Source organism: Myiozetetes cayanensis, unplaced genomic scaffold (assembly GCF_022539395.1).
Source record: "Myiozetetes cayanensis isolate MyiCay16 unplaced genomic scaffold, myiCay2020 scf21, whole genome shotgun sequence".
In the NCBI taxonomy this organism is placed as follows: domain Eukaryota; kingdom Metazoa; phylum Chordata; class Aves; order Passeriformes; family Tyrannidae; genus Myiozetetes; species Myiozetetes cayanensis.
The window spans coordinates 10,673,815-10,693,894 of NW_026087423.1; the positions used below are offsets into that span (position 1 = coordinate 10,673,815).

Sequence of the window (20,080 nt, forward strand, 5' to 3'; positions counted from 1 at the left end):
CAAACTCGCATCAGACAAGCTGCAGCTCACCAGAGGAGGCTGAGGAGCATGAAGTTTGAGCTAATACATTTTCTGTGATTTCTAGCAGGAAGTGTTAATTTATATTATTTATATGCATTCTTAGGCGCAGGACATTGCTCAGTCAGAAAAATTAATCACGAGAATTAAGTAAAGCCTTCAGATGAAGTTTCTGTGAAGATGAGTGAGAGGTGGGAGAGAGGGAGCACTACCCATGTTTAAATGCTGGAAATTTTCATTTCACTGGATTTTCCTGCACTGGGGCTTTGCTGTTCCATATTCATAGATGCTCTGGAAGATGACGTTCAGACACAGATTCCCTCAGTATTTTATCCAAGCCAAGATTAAAAAAAACATACTAGAGTAGTCCACTTGATGATTTTGCAAAGTAGAAAACGTATCATATTTATTTACTTTGTGGAGTGTGTGATTAATGCGTCCTATTAAGTTGTGTTTCAGGAAGATGAATCCTCTTGGTTAGTTTTGGAGGTTTCTCATGATAGAAAAATTCTTGCAATGGTGGTTTTGTTTACTTGTTCTGGGATATTCAATGTTTCCAATGATTTCTACAAACAAAATATATTTCTTTGATAACTTCTGGAATTTTATTTTGTTGTGGAGATGTTCCCACTTCTTGCAATGTCTTTGGAAATGGGGCACTTCCAGGCTAGTGGAGGTTGAGATGTAAAGCTATTTATAAAGTATTTGTACAGGTATTCCCTGAAAAAATTCCATGGACTCACATATGCTCCTTCAAAACTTCCAGGACATGTGATCCTGTGGAACACACAGACTGAGAGCTCTGCTGATATTGATGCTGGGACATTCTGTTGTTCCCCTCAACACGTTGGCTGCATTTGGCTTGGAATTCAAATACATTATTCATACCAGACCCAATTAGCTTCATCATACATCCTTGTAAGCAGCCTCTTCTGTGATCTCCAAGCATCCCACATTCCACGGGTTTATCTGGAATTAAAAATATGCTCCATATTTCACTGAGAGGAAAGAGCAGTTTCGAGCACAGGAGTAGTCCCAGTGACATCAGTGACTCTGTGAAAATGGCTAAGGACTGAAGGTCTGTGTTTTATATCAGAACTAGAGTCACAGGCTGTAAATATGTCTTAGTTTCTGTAATCTTAGTTTCTGTGAACCCTTTCTGTCTGAGCTCCCATCTCTGCACTGTGCTATGCCAACCCTTTCTGTCTGAGCTCCCATCTCTGCACTGTGCTATCAGAACCCCCATTCTACTGCTGCTTTTTGAGCCCCTTTTTGCTGTTATTCTGTCTCAGCAGCCCACAGAAGCTCTTTTTGGGTGAAGATGGTAACTTGCATTACCACAGGAACTAGCACACTCCTAGGTAATATTTGTACTGGAATCAGCAAAGTCTGGGAAGGGAAAGGAATACCCCTGCTTCCTCTGGGAAACAGCAACTGTATCTCAGTTAATAAAATACCTTCATTAGTGTCAAATGCTCTATAAACCAGCCAGGTTTGCAAATGGGTCAGGAAAATACTTGTTTGCAGGATAATGCCCCAATCCCACTGTGGAGTTGTCGAAAAACTTTCTTCTTGCAGAGATGAGCTCAGAATGCCAATCATCATCACTCATGGTTTTAATGATAAAGTAACCATTTACTCTTGTTCCTTATCTCCCCAAACCATATCCAATGCAGTCTCTAAACCACTGCACACAGTCTGTCAGAGGTTAAGAGTTACATGAGATCAAAGAAAGGCAATTAAGTTAGAAAACTTACAGTGTTGAATTCTGCCACACATTTTAATTGTTGGCAGAAGGAACACCCTGCCCGTGGCACTTTGAATGCCTTGGAAGATTCACTCTGAGTGAATGGGGATTGGAAAACGTGTCCTGGTAAGAAGTTTTTTGGGGTTTAGTTACTCTGATTATTTTGACATCTTAAACCTCTTTTCTTTTGTACCCTCACATGCATCAGGTTGTGGAGGGAAATGCCTTTAACTCTACAGAGTTTGGAACTGTGTCCAGGTGCTCAGGAATCTGTCTCTGGCTTGAAAAATCTGGGCCGCCAAAGACTAGAAAAGAAGAGTTCATTGCCAAGTTTGGTGGATCCTTTCTGGCTGTGAAGATACAGGCTGGATCACAGCCCAAGAGTAGAAAGCAGTGCTTATTTTCAAGTTGTTTCTAATCTGAGGAGGGAAAGCTTTACAGAACAGTTCACTTTTTGATCTGAGCAATTGTGCCTGTTATCTTTTGAAAGCTAAATCAGAGGGATATTAATTGACCATTTTGCAATGAGAATTAAATGGTGAGTGCTGTTGGCTTTCTTCTTTCACTCTTGCTGGAATTGAGCTTTTGTGGCTTACAGGAAAGCAGGAAATGTTGTGTCTAACTGCAGTCATGGTTAACCATTTGCATTTGACTGGAAATAGCAAAAGCCTTGCCAATCACTGAAGCCAACACTGAGATGGAAATAGCCCATGTGAAAGTGAAAGCTCTGGAATGTTTTGTCCTTTACACTCCATCATTTGGGAACATTACTGTGCATGTTACTTTTAAATCATGGTTTGATCCTGCTGCTACTTGAATTTGCAAGTTTATGGAATATTTGACACTGAGTTAATGGAACTTGAAATAAAAAATAAGTGAGAGATAAGAATAGGGCAATAAATAATGCAAAACCATGTTAAAAGGGATGACACAAAGAGTTATTCAGCATCCTAAGTTAAATTAGATGTTCAATGTCTGTAAAAGCTCACAGAAGGACCTAAATAAACAGAAGGAAGTAAATAAACTTTAAAGCCAATAAGAGAGGGGCCAAGCAGGAACAGAAGTTGAGAGAGGGACACACTGCCATTAGCAGAGACAACTTTTGAAGTGGTAAAAGGGAACCACAGCTCGACTGGGGGCAGGCAGGAATACACTGAAGGTGCATTGCTTCCCTCTGCCAAACATGGGGCAGTGCCATTTCCACCAGGCCTTCAAGCCCAAATTTTAGAGCTTTGAACCTTCACTCTGAATTGACTAATTTTCAGGTTTTGGCACTCACTGCTCAGCCTCCCCCAGACACGCTGGCCCTTTGCCCTGGGGAGTGCACAGATGGAGCAGCGACCCCGGAGCTCTGCCTGCCCCAGGTGGGTCTGTCGCTGTTCTGGGTTTACACCTGGAGTTTGCCTTCCCCGGGGTGATTCTCTGTTGTTTAAAAATCATGTTCTTTTATCTGCTGAAGCTGATAGGAGATGGTTTAATTGCAGACTTGCTTTCATTATATAAATAATATATTAACCATGCATCTTCTTACATTATGTGTGAGCTGTGGCACCGGTGCAGCTCTCGTGGTAATTGAGGAGTTATTCATCCTTTTTACTCAGTGCACTCATTTTCCAGCTTTATCTCCTGGATACCTGTATTTCTGTGTCTCTGCAAAATATTATAGAGAATTTATTGTGGGTACTATGTAGAGAAGCTGACATTTTCTTTAAGGATGACTGGTCAATTTACCAGGAGAAAACTGTATTATCGAGGTTGCTGTTGGAAAATGCCTGTGTTTGTGGTGGAGTACTTCCCATGAAAAGGGCAGATGTAAGAGCAGTTCTGGATGTACAGAAGATGATCCTCTCCCCAGTTTTTCTGAGTTGTGCATAACTAGCAAGGCTCAAATTTACACTATGTTTTGCTGTCACATTTATATATATTATACCCATTTCTGTAGGTGAATAAAAAGCTTATTAGAAATACTGATGGCTCCCAAGCAGTAAGTTAGCATGCATGTCCCCTCCTTAATTTTGGCTGCTGAAGTGCATAGTCTTATGTTTGATAATTGAAAAGAAACTTGTGCATTTTGCCCCTCTTGCACCAAAACTGAAGCTCATTTCCCTCCTACAGCAAAATACGAGGGTGCATAAATATTTGTGCAAATATCACTTGCCCAGCACAACGGCTGAGAGAGACATGTTACCTCCCTGTCATTACTTCATGTATCATAGGCTTCCAGAAAAGCACAATGAAATGCTGGATTTTCTGGAAGAGCTCGGAGTTCTGAATGTCTTGACTGTCTGCAAGCGGGAGCCCATTCCTCAGACTCGCCACAAAAAACTACAGCTGAAATGCAAGTCACTTGCAGTTAAGGGAGACACCTGAAAAATGAAGTTATTGCAATGTAAAGCTGAGCATGCAAACCTGAAAACAAGCTAAGCCAGCTGCTCCAAGGGTACAAGGCAAAACCCAGATAAGTCACAGTGAATCTTCCCACTGGCTTCCAGTCAGATTGCAAGTGACTTGTAGGTGGTCACATTGGATTAGGAGAAGGAGTAGGGATGAAGCTGAGAAGTCCTTATTCTCCGTCTCCTGGTATTTTTCCATTTGCTTTTTCTCTCTCTCCCCTTCACTTTCTCAGATTTTATGCTTTGGACTCCGTTTGGCATTTTTTTCCTGAAATTATCCCCAGCCTTAAGTATTGTAACTATGAATAAGGATCTCATTTCTTCTATCATTTACATGTTTCCAAGTTTTTGTCCTCTATAGCCACATTTTAAAAGAATGCTAATAGGACTACCTGTCAAGAAATGTTACATTGCTGCTTCTGTTCTTAGGTAATTTACATAAATTAGTTTTAAACATTACTTTAAATAAAATCCTCCACAGGAGCATAAAATTAAAGTTGGAATGTGGTTCAGTGTGAACAGTATTTATTACTGTGATTATACAGGCAATTGGATGAAGCCAGCATAAGTCATGTAAGACTTTCCCACCTTCCCTGTTCTGTATTCTTGGCAGCTGTGGAGGAAGGGGAGGGATTGTGTCTGAAGCTGGAGTTGCTGTATCTGCAGTGTCTGACAGACACAGCCTCAGGTGCTCCCTAGACCAGCCTCTCCTGTCTCCTTTAGGGACTGTCTCCTGAAAAATCCCCTTACTGGGACCCCACTGGTTCCCAGTAAGGAACTGCACACACCAGTTAAAGCAGGACACGTGCAGGAAGCTGTGGATGCACAGCAGGCTGGACACCAAGCACGTGGCCCTCGTGGCTGTTCCAGGGGCTGCTCTCCCCGTGCTCTGTGGCCACAGCAAAGATTACAAGCAGCACTGACTTTGGGTGGAGTAAGAGGTTATTGTTAACATGCCTGTATGAAAATCTTATTCTACTACCTAATTACAAACCTTTCAACAGAACTGCTCTGCATCCCTGACTGCTTAAACCTCATGGCAGTGATGCTTGTCCTGATAGTTTGTCTTGTCAGGGCGAGTCGAAGCAGTGATTATCCCGTGTTCAACATGATTTCCTGTATCAGTGTTTCCCAGGGGTCACATTACAGTTATGTTTTATGTATAGCCAGCAGTGGCTATGCAGCTGCAAAACTGATTCTGTGCTAACCAAAGATTTTATATCTGTGTAGATATTTATACGCTGTGTATTTAGGTTTTCAGGTACAGTTTGGTACTTAACCTGGTGTTTGTTGATATGAACTCCTATCTTAGCTGTGATATTTCCTTTCACAGCTGACAGATTGTGTAAATAATGTGTCTCTTTCTTCCATCCTTTTTGTCCCCCATGTCCCTATGCACTGATCTTCACCACCAGTTGTGTAGTAATGCATTATCTTAATTTCCCATTGACACAAGAGCTGTCTGCTTTCCTGAGCTGAACCAAGACACTATTTTGCACAGATCTGAGCACATTTGTAATCAAACTGAAGCATTGGAAGTTGTCTCTTGCTAGAAAATTAGACCAGCTGCTCAGAATAGATTAGTTCAGACATCAAATCTCCTTTCACATATTTGAAGTTCACAATTTCTCTTCCCTAGAACTAAGTGAGAGTGGCAGAGGAACAGACAAAGGAATAGCTGTAATGTGTGAGGTCTAGTATTTTGCCTAGTGAAGTTAAAGGAAATATATAGCTTTTTTTGGAGAGTTTGTTGAGCTTACCCTGCTGGATCTGTCACTGCCCAGGTGCAGCCCCTGCAGAAGAACTTGCTGCTCTGTACCTGCTCTTGCCTTTACACTGTGACCGTGTTTCTGTAGTGAGTTCTTTAGTCTTATCATAACATTAACTGAAGATGTCACAGTAGCAATGAGCTCTAAGTGTAGCTGAGCTGAGATCAAACATCTGATGCCAATTATCCTCCCTGCAGACCAGGTGATTAATTTATAACCAGCCTGGCTTTCTAACAGGTGGGTAGGCAAACAGTTTTTGTGTCATTAAATTTGCTGCTTATTTGTCTTAACATCCTTGGGATTGTCTTTAATTGTCTTGGTGGGCTGTGTAAAATAATAATTATTTATCGGTCATCCTTTATAAATAAGGCACTTGACCTTGAAAAATGACTTTGAACAGCTTCATGTATTGGCTCACACTTGGAAGTGCTTTACCAAAATCAAGATACAGGTACCAGGTATTTCAGAATCATTAGAGGTTTTTTTCAAGGAATTTTAATTTATTATTTTCTTTATAATTTTTAGGAGTTTGTTGTGCTGTCCAAGAGTCTGATGAATGACCCCATCATGGAAAAAGAAATTATAACGAGGGCCAAAGACTACATGAAGAAACATCATTCCTGGGAAAGTGAAAGGAAAACCTACCAGAATCTTGTCCTAAGGCTCCAGTGAATTGCATGAGTCCAGCTGATAGGCAGCAGTCTATGTAGAGCACTTTAATGATGGATCTGTAATTAGGTTTGGGTTTCTCTTGGGTTCTTGTTAGAAGAGATAGTAAGACATGCATTATTATTCTATTCAAACATACCCAGATCACAGGAGTTGCTGCTACTTGAAACTCTCAAACGTGTCTGACTGAGCACACTGTCCCTGGTGTGCCAATTCAGCACAGACCAGGATCATTCTGTAAGATCATTAGGAGAAACACACTCCTTGAGCAGATGCCAGATTTTTGCTGTTGTGAGGCCTCAGAGGGAGGCTGATTTGTGCACACAGCGGAGCTCACACAGAGGGGAGTGTCCTGATCGTGGTGCATCCCAACCAAACTGCAGCAGCAGTTTGCTTTCCAATTACACCAGTCTGAACCTACTCAGGTGTGCTTCACACACGTGTTCATAGATCTGATATTATATAAACAGAGTATTAAATTATCAAGATGAAAACTTTATTTATCTCTGTTGACCGCACAGTGACCAGGGGACCAAAAAGCAACCAGAGCACTGTTGCTTGGGGAAAATGAGGAGTACAGGGCCTGTTTTCTGAGGACCTGTGTGGCTTTCAGATCAGCTGATGTGGCCAAACAGTCCTGTGCCTGCATTTTCCCTGGGTTCCTGGGACCAGAGCAGGGAGGTTGGCACAGCAGCTCATGTTCCACATCTCCAGAGCTCCCACAGCAGCGAGAGGAGCTCGCAGGCAGAGATGCTTTGTTACGTGAACTACCTCTTAGTTTGCCAGTTCCTTTGGTACCCAAGTGATTTACTTATTTACTAAAATATTTATGAGAGCTATAAAAAGAGATGAAGGGGGGCAGGGAAAGGTGTTTTCAATTTACTGTGTATTTTGGTAGTGTTTGTCTCTGTTTGTGGCTTTTCAGGATATATTGTAGTATACTGCAGCAGACTGTTTTAAAGTGAGACTTATCTCTGCTTGAAGTCCATCCTAATCTTCCCTGCCAGCCCAGTGATTATGGACATATCTTTGAATACATAATTGGTCATCAAAGGACTTACATCTAGAGAAAAAAAATAAGGGTCATAGTTTTGTTATTAGGAAACTGTTTGCTTTGTGTAGGCTCGATGCTGCCCCCAGGGAGAGCCAGTGAAATGTTTCCTATTGTTTTGAGTGGCTGTCGTGTCAGACTTTTCTTTGTAATAATGATGTTCACTGTGTATTCTAAGCTTTCCTCTTTATTTTTGATGTTTTGCAAGACTGTGGTGCAGTAAACAAAAAAGTAATTTGAATGTTGTGTGTTGACTTCTCCAGAATTTCCCTCCTTGCTCTGTGATGGGCCTCTGCTCAGCATTGCCTTTAATAACTCAATCCTCAGGGGCAAAACTGGCCTGATTTGAAATCCAAGAGTTGCTGCACTCCCTTTCGAGCACATTTTTTCCTACATGCTTCTGGTGTGTCCTTTGCCATGCTGGGATGTAAGTGCAGCTCTGCTCATTCTCAGTTTGAAAGCCACCAGCCAACATCTACCCCTGAAGAGATTCCAAACCTGCTGGGTTTTCCCTGCTGCCTCAGGAGGAGCCTGATTTCCTTGGACCTCTCCAGTGAGCAGTGAGGCCTCTTTTGACCACTGCAAACTAGATATCACCCAGCTTCAACTATAAATACATTGATCTGGAATTTGTGCTATTTCCAGCAAAACAAAATATGTTCAAGTGAGGAATTCTGCTACATCCCTCAGAATGCAATTAACATGTGATTTTTTTTTTCGGGGCTGTATTTAATCTATAAATATGAAATCTGCATCTGGGAAACAGCATGCTCATTTGCATGTGATAACCACAGCAGAAGCACAAACAGCACTTCTGCAATAGATGCATTAAGGAGGAGAAAAAAAAAAAGGGAAAACAACCAAAATAGTGGTGAGTTCAGCCCTCAGGACTGTTGTACAGTTGTCAAATGAGGCAGTGTTCATCAATCAAGGGCATTCAGCTCTGGTATCATTTATCACATGGGCTCCTGCTCTGCCACAGGAAGCCTGTCCATGAAGGCTAAAAGGTTGGGGCAACAACTGCAGGGAATTTCATCATCATAAATTGTGATTGGATTTATGTTTTAAATTTCATCCAGTCTTATGTTCCAGGCCTATAAATATTCAATGAGTCTTGTACGTCCTTGTAAGGAAAATATTAGACCCATGCAAGCGATTTTGGGTATAATTATCTTTGCTGCAACTTCACTCAAATGATTTTATAGGTAAGAATAATCCTTTTGTTGTCCTGCAGCCCTAATTACAGTATTTATCTTCCCCCTTCAGAGCCCCATTCCTACCCTAGCAGCTTTTTAAGCAAGGCACACCTCCATGAGATGCAGATACAGCTCTTAAAATAGCACTTGTTCTGTTTGCAGGAAAAACCTACACTGTGCATTTTACCCCCACGGCTAATTCTGTATTTCAGGACCTTGAAATGTGCTGTTAATTAATCCAATTACATGCATTTTATTTTGCAATTAATTCTGCCATTGAATCCAGGGGAACTGAATGAAAGCAGTGGACCTGTACAGTGGGTACTACTCTGTGTTTCCTTTCTTGGCACGATTAGCACAGAACTGGAGACAATTTGGAAGCGTTTGACAAAACCCCACTGGAGCCTGTGGGGTGTGGAACAAGAGCTCCTGAATTAGGATTTCATTTTAATTAGCCCTAAAGCATTCCTAGTCCAATTTTTTTAAAGAGCTGGTTTCTACATTCCCATTACAGACCTACCCAGTGCATGCCCTAAGGACGCCCATAACTGAGTTAAGTCTTCCCATTTTTGGGCTGCTGACCATTGGCATTTCCATTCTACAGAACCTCAGAGCTCCAGACTGGCAGAAGGCAGTTGCTTGGTGAAATTAGTTTTGATGGTTTGCTCTTAGCCTCTTGATATATCAGGACCTAAAAGACAATTGTCAAAAGGAAAATGTTAAATTGCGTACTGGAAGGTTTGAAAGTGTTTGTGTGCCTTCTGAAAATCATTTACCATCAATTTAGCCTGAGTATTAAGCATCCCAAACACCTGCAAGTGCTGCCTTTAGGTTTAATGAATGCACAAGCACTTCAGTCTTCTTTTTCAACATATTTTCTCCTGCCTATTGGGCTCATAACTCGTTCTGTGCCTTTCTCCCCTCAGTCTCTTTAATCTTGGGGTCAGGAATCATTCCCCATGAAAATAAAGAAACAGTTTTGTCAAAGGCTTGTCAGAGGAGATGGGTGCTTCCATGTGGAATTCAGTCATTTAATGGCTCTGTGGGATCTGAGCATTTTTTTTTCATTAAGTTGTCCAAAGTAATTTCATCACTCCAGAATTTATTTCACTTCCACCCTCCTCTGTCTGCTTGGTCCCAGCCCAGCTCCTTTAACATTTGAAGCTTAAACCTCATGGTAAGAGCAGGTCCCTACAGCCTTTTCCATGTCCCAGTAATCCTTGATGCCACCTTTAATTCTGCCTGATACAGACAAAGGAAAGTCTTGATCTTCCAGAGCCTTAATTGTATTTAGAATTTTAGAGGAAAGGATCTACTTGTTAAAATAAAAAGACTTACAGTCACCAATAGAAGAGTAAACTAATGGAAAACCAAGATTCCTAATTTTTTTAAAACCAGATCTACATTTTCTAAAGGGATGGATAATCATCTGCAATTTAATTCTCTCTAAATGAGTCGTGTTTTCATCAAGTAACTATTCCATGCCATTCCTATGACATCTATTTTAGGTATCAAATATTGAGGGCACTTGAAATCTCTCATCCTTTCCAAAAAATGTAGGCCAGCATTTGTTTTGTCCAGGGCCTGAAAAATGATTCTAGAAATTCATTTCCCCTAGAGCATTACCATTAGGCTAATTTAAAACATTTGTTTAAAATTAAACAATACATTTTAATTAGAAGGGCAGAGAGCATCTGGTTACTGAGAAGTCATAGTTGTGGATACCTGACCTGAAACAGCATTTAAAACACCCCTGCAGTGCCCTTTAACCCTTCCTGCTCCAGGAGCAAGTCATGCCACCCCTTTTATAGTATTTCAGTGTACTTCTCACACTGCAATTCCCATTCTTGTGTACTTCAGCACAAATCTGCTTGAGACATAAGTCCAGCTACGACTCTAACCTTGCTAGATAGAGGTCACTTATTTCATTTGTCTGATTCAATCAAGTTACATCATTTATTGAAAACTAAATGCCCCTGTACCGCTTCAAAAATTAATCCCCCGCCGTTGAAAAGTTGCACTGTTATTTTAGTGGCTTTAATGAAGTGAAATGAGTTACCAAATCTTTAATTTAACTCCAGCAATATATCAAAAGCTTATATCCTTGGAGCGTGGCCTTTGCCATCCCTCACAGCTGCTTCCCAACTTTTTTTTTTTTTTTCCTTCTAAAAATAAGTTTAAGAAAAAAGTCACCTGAAATCACATTAAAAGTCACAGTAATGATACCCCCTGTGGCTTTGAGCATCACGTTGTTCTGGTCCACAGCAGAAATAATAAATCCTATTGGCAGTAACTGTTGGCTCCACCATCCCTATTTACCTTTGTGGTGTAATCCAACAACGGCAGCAGTGATTTGGAGAGCAAGGTGGGGTCAACACACCCTAATGAAGTTGTAATGCTCTCAAATATTGGTACAAAATGCTAGCATTTCAGTCCCCAGCTGATCACTGAATTCAGAGTCAGGGAGTGGCACAATTGCCTCCCCCTCCCCAAACAGCATCAGCAGCTGGTGGGTTACAAGGTGCTGGCTCACACTCTGGAATGTGGTTTGAAATAAGTTTGTCTTGGCCATGGGTTATCTTACAGGCTGCACCACTAGTGAGAAAAAAAAAAAAAAAAAGAAATTGCATCTTTTTCTGTGTGAAAGTTCAGCAAAGTAAGAGGCACTGGACAAATTTAATAACCATTTTCTGGAACAGGAGAACATTAGTATTACATGCTCTGAATATTCATCATCTTTTAACACCATTTCGTTCTCTTTTTCATCTCAGTATGACCCTAGTAATGATTCTGTTCTGAACAGGTTTAAAGTCTTTCACAAAGCCTGTAGCTCAGCCTCAGGTTCGTGTTTACTGTTTCTTACTGATTACATCTCTCAGCGCTGTAGCCTTGGGAAATGCTCCAAGGTGTCCCTGGGGAATTCTGCATCTGGTTACCTGCTGCATCTTCCATGCTTTCGAGTTACTTTTCTGTAGCTTAATGAGATCATTTTGCTGCCCCTCCTCTCTTAAAACATTTTGTTCCTGCATGGCATTCGTTTGAATAAAACATGGGGACGTGTTTAAGCTCACACGGGGGAGGATCTCGCAGCCAGCGTGCTCAGGTAACACTCGTTCCACACTTAAGCTACTTTTGTCCTTTATCCCCGGATTTTGCCGGGAGGCAGCTCTGCAGCCGGCTGGAGTCACAAAACCGTTTCCACCCCTGCCTTTGCACCGCTCAGGTGTGTGGAGGAGTCAAGACATATTTATTGGCACCTCCCTAAGGTGCCACCCTGGATCAGCTGATGTAAAACCTCCTCTCCTGCCCCACTACGGTTGTGGCACAAACAAATAACGTGCACGCCAGGGCTTCCATTAACGTGTCCTGATACCAGAAGACAGAAATTTAATCATGGGAAGCAAAAAAAAAAAAAGCCTGGAGATGAAGCCAGCACTTCTGTGATGATGCTCTTTCAGGAGCTGTCACATAGCAGAGATGCTGTTCTCCCCCTTCCCAGTGTTGCCTGTAAGTGCATGTCTCCCTCCTCCCATCTATTTTTGGTAAGGCCAAAAGTCCCCCCGAGCACTATAATTATCCCTGTCAGAAGGGTTTACAGCTGGAGAAGGTGTCTGCCCAGAACAGCAAAATCAGGTGCACCCTGTGTGTGCTGGGGAGGCTTTAAAAGCAAGTTGCTGCCCAGAGTTTTCCTGGGAAGATTTGGGAATCCGGCTGAACTAGCGGGAGAGATTTGTGCAGCATCTCTGCTTTAGAAAATAAGAGAAAATAAGTCAGATTATCCCTTGGGGCATTAACTTTGAGCCAGAGAAACTTGTTTTAAATAAGGCCTTGTTGCTTCATCTGTTGGGAGGCAGAAAAACAGAAAAGTCCCTTAACATACATGCAAGAATGAGGATGTGCTGGTGATGCTTTCCCTGCTTTTCCATTTGTTTATTGCTGGTTTTTACCTGCAACACGTTCCAGGGTTAGAACAACTCTGCCCAGTAGTCCGAAATAACAGGTTTTACTTCAGATGAGAAAAGTCAAATGTTGTTATGCCAGTGTTAAAATTCAATTGCAATAAGGTTTATGTGAGATTGGGTATCCATAGACATAAGAAGTGAAAACTACATTTTCAACAACTTGCAGCATCTTTTTAAGAAATGTAAAAAAAAAAATTAAAAAAAATTATTAAAGTGAATAAGATTTGCATTTGCAAAGACATTGTGGTAGGATGTAATATCTTAGACTTTGAGCTCAGATCTGGGGAGTGCAGAATACCAAAATAGATGCCAGGCTACAAACAGAGTTCGTGTGTGTCTTTGTTCTGAGGCACCAGGGCCTGATTTTCACTGGAATTCCCATCTTCCACTGGTTTTGTTAAGAACACTGACCCCACATTTTCCCCTCTGAAATCAGACCTCTGTGGCACAGACTGGGCACTGAACTCTAAACACTGCTTCAAAGCTGAGGATTGGGATGTTCCCTTGCTTTAGTTCCCTGGCATTATTCAGGCCAACAGGAAATTCAGAGGAATACAGGCTTAGCAGAAAAAAAGAGACAAATACATGTCATTTGTTGGTGACAACACTGATCATGTAACTCAAGACCAAAACCTCCATCTCTGGCCTTGGACACACCAACCTCCTCCACGGATTGGGGATAACTGTGGGCTGATACAGAAGCTCCAAGTTCCATTCACAGAGGAAGCAGATTAACACCCTAAGCCACCAAATAATTTCCATTGTGTGTATATGCAACTGCATGAGTAAAATACCCATGTTTTACTGCATATTATGCTCCATTATTTTGGAATACAATAGTTCCCTTGGCATTAGTGCCAAATGAATGGTAAATTCATTTTGTCTGAAAGACTAAACAAACACACGCTGACAATGAAGACAAATCAGATTGCTGCAGCACTTTCAAATAGCTGGTAAAAATAATATTTTAATCAAATAACTCAGCTGCAACTGCCATGAACTCCTGGGAAGGTTAAGGCTGTGACTCAGTATTCTAGTAAGAAAACACACGGAATTATTCAAAACACGGCGTCTCATCACCACTGCTTGACTCAGATTAAAAGCAGAGAGTGGCAATATGAGTTTCTAGCCCTGATACCAAATTAAAGCCCCCAACAAAACAATGGTTAAAGGAATATTCTGAAAGACCAGTCATCCAGCAAGAAAATATAATGCTGTAGAAAAATAACTACTGCCAGACTGGAGTGGCTTACTCCAAAATAAAGGTATTTTGTGGGGTTTATTTTGGTTCACTCCAAAATGAGGAATAAAGCCACGTTTAAGACTCTGGACTAGTGTTTGTGAGCCATGAGTCCAGTTTTGGCTGCAGCATGGGCTGCACTCAGACACAGTGATGCTGAAACCCAGAAGGAACCTGCAGGTAACACCACTCAGATGTGCTCTGGTGGAGCTAAAATTAGGACTGTGCTGTGAAGGATTTGTCGCTCAGTGGGGTCTGTGGGGATTCAGTACTCCAGGGAACTCGGTGTTGGGCCTTTCCACGGGGAACGAGCAACACACAGTTCAAAGCATATTCTCAGTTAACTTCAGTGAAATGGGAAATAACAGAACTGCAGTCCATGAACTTGCATCCCATTAAAACCAGTCCTCAGCGTGCCTTAAAATTAACACAATTCCTGTTCAAAGGAATGAAACCTTCATAAGAGCTGAGAACATTATTTTTTGCCCCCCCCCCCCCCTTTTTTTCTTTCTTCTACAGAGACCTTACCCAGAGACTGCCCATTTATTATTTTGAGACCAAAAGAAAGCACCACGGTCATGCAATTCAAATTTAGGCAGCACAGAGCCTTCCAGCTCCTGCATCCAGCCCTGTGGGCATTCAGCACCTGAACCAGAACACTGCTTACAGAGACACATCTAAACACACCAGCAATAAACCTGTTGCAATCCTTGGTGAACTTGTTCCCTCACTACAAGAAACCTGTTTCTGGTTCTACACTTGTACAGCCACAGCTTCGTGCCCCGATGGTCACGTCTTTGCCTACGGATTAAAGAGTCTGTTCAAATTCCTGTTCACCACCCCAGCACTTAAGGGTTGTGATCAAAGCAGCACCTAAACTCCCTTTGATACACGGCCTGGATTGTGCTCTTGGACTCTCTCCCTCTCTCTGAGGTGTTTTCTGATCTTTTAATCATTCCCTTCCCTGAATCCTCCCCGATTCCTGAGCAAAGAGGAAGACAAGAGTCCTGCATTTCTGGAAACATTTCACTCTTTTTTCCTGCCCAGTACCTGCCAGAGGCTGAGAATCCAGCCCAGCCAGGCAGCAGGATGGGCTTTGAGGACTTTGGCTTTACCACCTGCTCTCCCTGAGCTGGGACTGTCAGCCAGCTCCTCACTCCATGCGTGCACATGAGCTCCACTTCCCAGGAAGCTGCTTGGGACCGAGTTGTCCCTCCAGTTCATCAGTGCAGGGCCACTAACCTGAGCATGGCAGCTACAAAATCAGAGAGGAATTAGCTTCCCAACAGGCTTTAAGAACACAAAACCCACCTGTCTGTGGCAGTGACCCACAGCCTGGCTCTGCACCCTCAGAACTGGACCTGCAGCACACATGGGGGTTGTCAGAGGCCTTGTAAGTCTGTTTAACAATCTGAAGTCTGGTTTTTAACTTTGTTAAAAAAACCCAACTAGACTAAAACCAAACTCATCAAAAGGATGTGGTAATAAAAGCTAAATTTGATTGTGAATGTCAGCACGGAGCTGGAGGGTACTAATAACAGCGATGAGAGCTGTGGCTTCACGAGGAAAAAAAAGGACTAAACCAGTAACCATTGTGGTAGTCATTAAAAAAATTAATTAAAAGTAATTAGGGAAAAAAAAAATTAAAAAAAAAAGACAGACTTAAAAAACCAGTCTTTGCTGGGCAGGAGTCCAGTGGAAAGCGTTGCACGTTTCGGTATTAATTGAAACAGAAATATTCCCCAAATCAAAAAAGGCAAGTGCAATTAAAATAGAAATTAGCAGCAAGTGCTGAGTGGGTGCTTCCCTACCCACTCCCATGAAGCTGCCACCTCCCCCAGAGGGTTTGCTGTGTCCCCGCATCGTCCCCAGGGCTGCGCTCGCTCGTCATTCCCTGGACACAAAGCAGAGTGGCTCTCCCATCCCTGTCTTAGTGGGCAGTCGTGTCACCGGCGCTGCGGGAACAGCTGTTGGCTGTGGTGGCAGCTTTGGAGCACGTGGAGCGATGGGAGATGCTCCAGGCAGGAATCAGTCCCATCACGGCTCGGTGAGGGCGAGCGCGGCAGGCTGGGGAGCGCAAGTGGAACGTGCAAGAAAACAGCTGACAGGGCTCTGACAAAGCGGGGAGCTGCAAGGCAGTGATGCTGCACATACTCCAATTTCACCTGCCACTTGAATAATTAATATGATTGTCACACAGGGAAAGGCTCTGTGGAATATTGCTCCGTGTTGACGTTGATGGGAAACTCCATTTCAATCAGGAGCAGACTTTTTGTCCCGTGAACCTCTGCTTTCCAGTAAGATGTTTCATTGACTTCTACCTAGAGATTATGAATGGCTCAAAAACTGGTTTATGCTGCAGCCAGTGAAATGTTATTTTTCCTCTTTCACATCAAATATTTAAATGTCAATGTATTAACGTAACAAATTGCCCATTGGAAACAGAGCTCCCTTTGGAGGCTGGGAACACAGGCTGTGTTCCTTATTTGCCCTTTCCTAGTCCCTCAGTGGTAATTTAAACTGAATTAAACTAACATGTGCATGATTAATTCACTTACAAAGAAAGCATAAAACAGTAGTTTTAAACACCCACCTCTATTATTTCCTCCAGAAAAAGTTAATTTGAACAGTTGCAAATGAAGCCTTTTAATCCAGCTTTACTTAGTTATTTAAAAGGCATAAAACACGCCCAACCCTCCGAAATGCGTGGAATATTTCTTCGTAAGACAGTTCTCCAAACCAAAGCATTTTATTCTATATTGAATACTCATTTCCATAAGGAAAAACTCAAAAAAACCCACCCCAACAAACCAACCACACAGCAAACCAAGACTTTAGGAGCTGAAACTTCCCCTTGCTTTGCATGGCCACAGCAGCAGCCCAAGAGCTCAGATCTGAGCAACAGGGATGCTTAGAGGAAGGAACAGAACCCAGGCACAAATTATTACTATTTTGGCAGCACAAGTAAAAGCCCCTGTGATCATGACAGACTCCGCACGAGATGCTGAAACATGTCAATTAAGAGAAGTGAAATGCAACACCAGCCTCCAAAAAAATGGAAGAGAAACCTGCAGATGCTTTCCTATCTTCTCTGTCACATACTAATTAGAGCTCTAAAGGTGATCAGGCCCTCATTCTCCAGCCCTTGCCAGGAGGGGCTCTGGTTTATCATCAGTGCTGTCCCCTTGAGCTGTCTCCAAATAACTCTGCCAACGACAACCAACTCACCAGTGCCACCCAGCCAGACATTTCTTCCACGGGACTCCAGGAAAAAGGCAATCCCCAAACCCTCCCAGCACCACCAGGAAGGCAAATAATTAACACTAACCTTTAAAAGGAATCTGCTGGTAAAGTGTTTCCAAAGAGCCGCCTCAGCCCCTTGACTAAAGGCAATCAATGAATCATCACACCAGGTTCACGTATCAACTGTGCTCTGCATTTAGGGGCAAATACACTCCAAACAGCCAAATAATCACACTCCTCTCTCAACACATGCAAAATTTGTGCTCACTGCAATATTTCAGCAAAGGCACTTTTCGCAGGGGGAACAGGCCACAGAGCAATTAGGATGAAAAAGAGTTTTGGCTGCCTTTGTCTGGGCAGCTCTGGTCTGTCACAGCAGGGAGATTTATGCTGCTGCAGAAGGGCTGCTCTAAAGGCTGGGAGGAGACCATGCACCCCCAGCTCTGGGGTGCTGCAGTGGCCAGATGCTTCTCTGCAGTGCCAAAGATATGCATATGGAAATGACAGGCTTTTATTAATGCCACTACCACAGAACATAATAAATAATCAAGTCTTTGCCTCTCCCATCGCCACAATTAGTTCTTTCTGGCTCATATTTACAGTAGCTGTCCCAAAGGTTCTAAGGATGTTGCATGAAGCAGGGTTTTTTTCAGTCTGGGCCAAGGTGTCCTCAACTCTGTGGCTTGAGACCTTCTGGCTTAAATGCCACAAGAGTTGAGGGTCTGACTCCTCCACTGCAGAGTCTTCACTGCCAGGGATAGTCCCACAAAACTGCTCCAAATGTAGCCAAATGGCAAGTGCAGGGGAGCCCTTATGCATCTTAAATCCTGTGTGAACTGTTATGAGGAGGCAGGATAGAAATCCTGAAAAAAAAAAAGCACACCTAATCTGGGAATAATTGCAGTGGGTTCATTTTATGAATTCCATTATATGAAACTCAGTTCTTCAGCATCCATCCTGCCCACTGCAGAGTTGGAACTGCTGAGCCAAAGGCCATCCCTTCCCTTGGGGCAGTTTGCAAGCCACACCTGGAGGCAAGCTCCCCTGGCATCCCTGGCAGCTCCCAGAAATTCTCCAATGCCAGGAAAACAGCAGTCCCTGAGCAGCTGGAGAGTCAGCGTTCCACCAGTCCCTCCTCACACACAGCATTCGGAACATTAAAAAAGAAAAAAATAAAATTATTCACGAGACTGCTCTGTTGCATCTATGAAAAGGCTGAAAGGAGAGAGACTGTGTGGTTCCTTTTTCTGTGGTAGTAAATAGGTGTTTATGTGTCCTGTCTCCTGCATTCCCCACACTGGCTGTAAAGCTGAAGGCTTTTTGATTTGTTCAACACTTAATTGTCCTGAGTATTTACTGCCCATATCTACTACCCACAAATAAAGTGTTTCAAGCTAGTTGTACTCTTTTTTTGTTGGTTTTTTTTTTTGGGGTGGGGAAGGAAAGGAGGGAATTCTCAGTCTAGTAAGTCAAGTTAAATAATTCATAGCTATCCCCTTTTGTAGAAAACAAGTCTATTCCCCCACCTCCCCACACCCCATATTGTTGGTGCTACATTATCTGTATGAGCCAGGCATTGGCAAGGAGACTGGGGAAAAAAAAAATGACAGGACATTGTAAGAGAATTTAATGAAGTGGCTCCAAATATTGTATCAAAATAAATGAAGTGAATAATGCAAGAGCTCATTCCAGGTCCCTTCTACAACAATAACTATTGTGTGAGCAGCACATCTGAGGAGATGGGGATGGCTGGGTGAATACAAAGGTGCCACTCCAGCACATTACAGAGCAGGCAACAATGGGCACCCTGAATTGCTATATTTAATTTCAGTAATTCTTTGAGGCCAGATACTCAGGAAGAAAATAGCAGGTGGTAAAAGGGGAGGAGGAGGAATTATCAGCTTTTCTGATCTCGCTCAACTATTTCCTTCTGCCCTGGATGCAGAAGAAGAGGGGCTGATGACACACCTGCACCTTGGAACTCCTGTGTGAGCCCGTGGCACTGCCACGCACAGATCATCTGCCTTTTATTAAAAATATAGGCAAGCTCCCATCTGCAGCCTGCTCTGGGCCCAGCTCCAGCTGCAGATACCCTGGGCTCAGCTCAGCCCTGGGCTCAGCTCAGCCCTGGGCCGTGGCGGGTTCGGTTCAGCGGAGCTTGGGATGTGCCAGCACTCACAGCTGTGCTCAGCTCAGCTGAGCTGGGCATGCACAGGCCCTGCTGGGTCCGTGCTCGGGCCCAGGGTTTGCCAATGTGGCTGCTGGACATCCCTGATGGGATGTTCCACCCCCCTGGTGGAACAGGGACCTTTCTTCGGACACTGAACCAAGCACAAGGATTCAGGCACGGGCAGGTTACCTGTTCTCAAATGACTGTGCTTCCCTGTCCCTGCCAGTAGCTACGAGACACTTGCTGTTCTCTGCTCCTTTGTAAAACACCTTTTTATTTCCTCTCTCTGCATGGAGAATATTTGCACTAGCACCCTCCTCAGAGACACACCCTGCACCCATCCTGCTATCCATCAAGCCTCTCCTAACCCAACTGCAATTCCCTGACAGCTTTACTTGCAAATTCCCTCTCTGCACAGCTCATGCTAAGAACCTTAATATTCCTGCAGATTCAGAAAGGGGATTTCCAACAAGCATTAGGAAAATTAAACTTCTCAAGAGCTGTCTTAATCTGACAAGCTATTTCTAGCTCTTCAAAGTATGGTAAGTGAAAATATTAAAATGGGGGATGGGGAAGCTGTAGTAAGGAAATGATGAATTACAGCTGGAAATGAGGACAGTGC

General features: G+C 43.0%; 1 protein-coding gene across 1 annotated transcript in view; it reads left to right on the forward strand.

Annotated features, from left to right (window-relative positions):
• The window catches only part of GLT1D1 (glycosyltransferase 1 domain containing 1), a 43,259-nt gene extending 35,371 nt beyond the window's left edge, over positions 1 to 7,888 (forward strand). Inside the window, exon 12 of the mRNA XM_050318205.1 lies at positions 6,453 to 7,888. Coding sequence (XP_050174162.1) covers positions 6,453 to 6,599 — 147 coding nt within the window. The 3' untranslated portion in view covers positions 6,600 to 7,888. The remainder of the gene's footprint in view (positions 1 to 6,452) is intronic.
• The last annotated feature ends 12,192 nt before the right edge of the window (positions 7,889 to 20,080 follow it).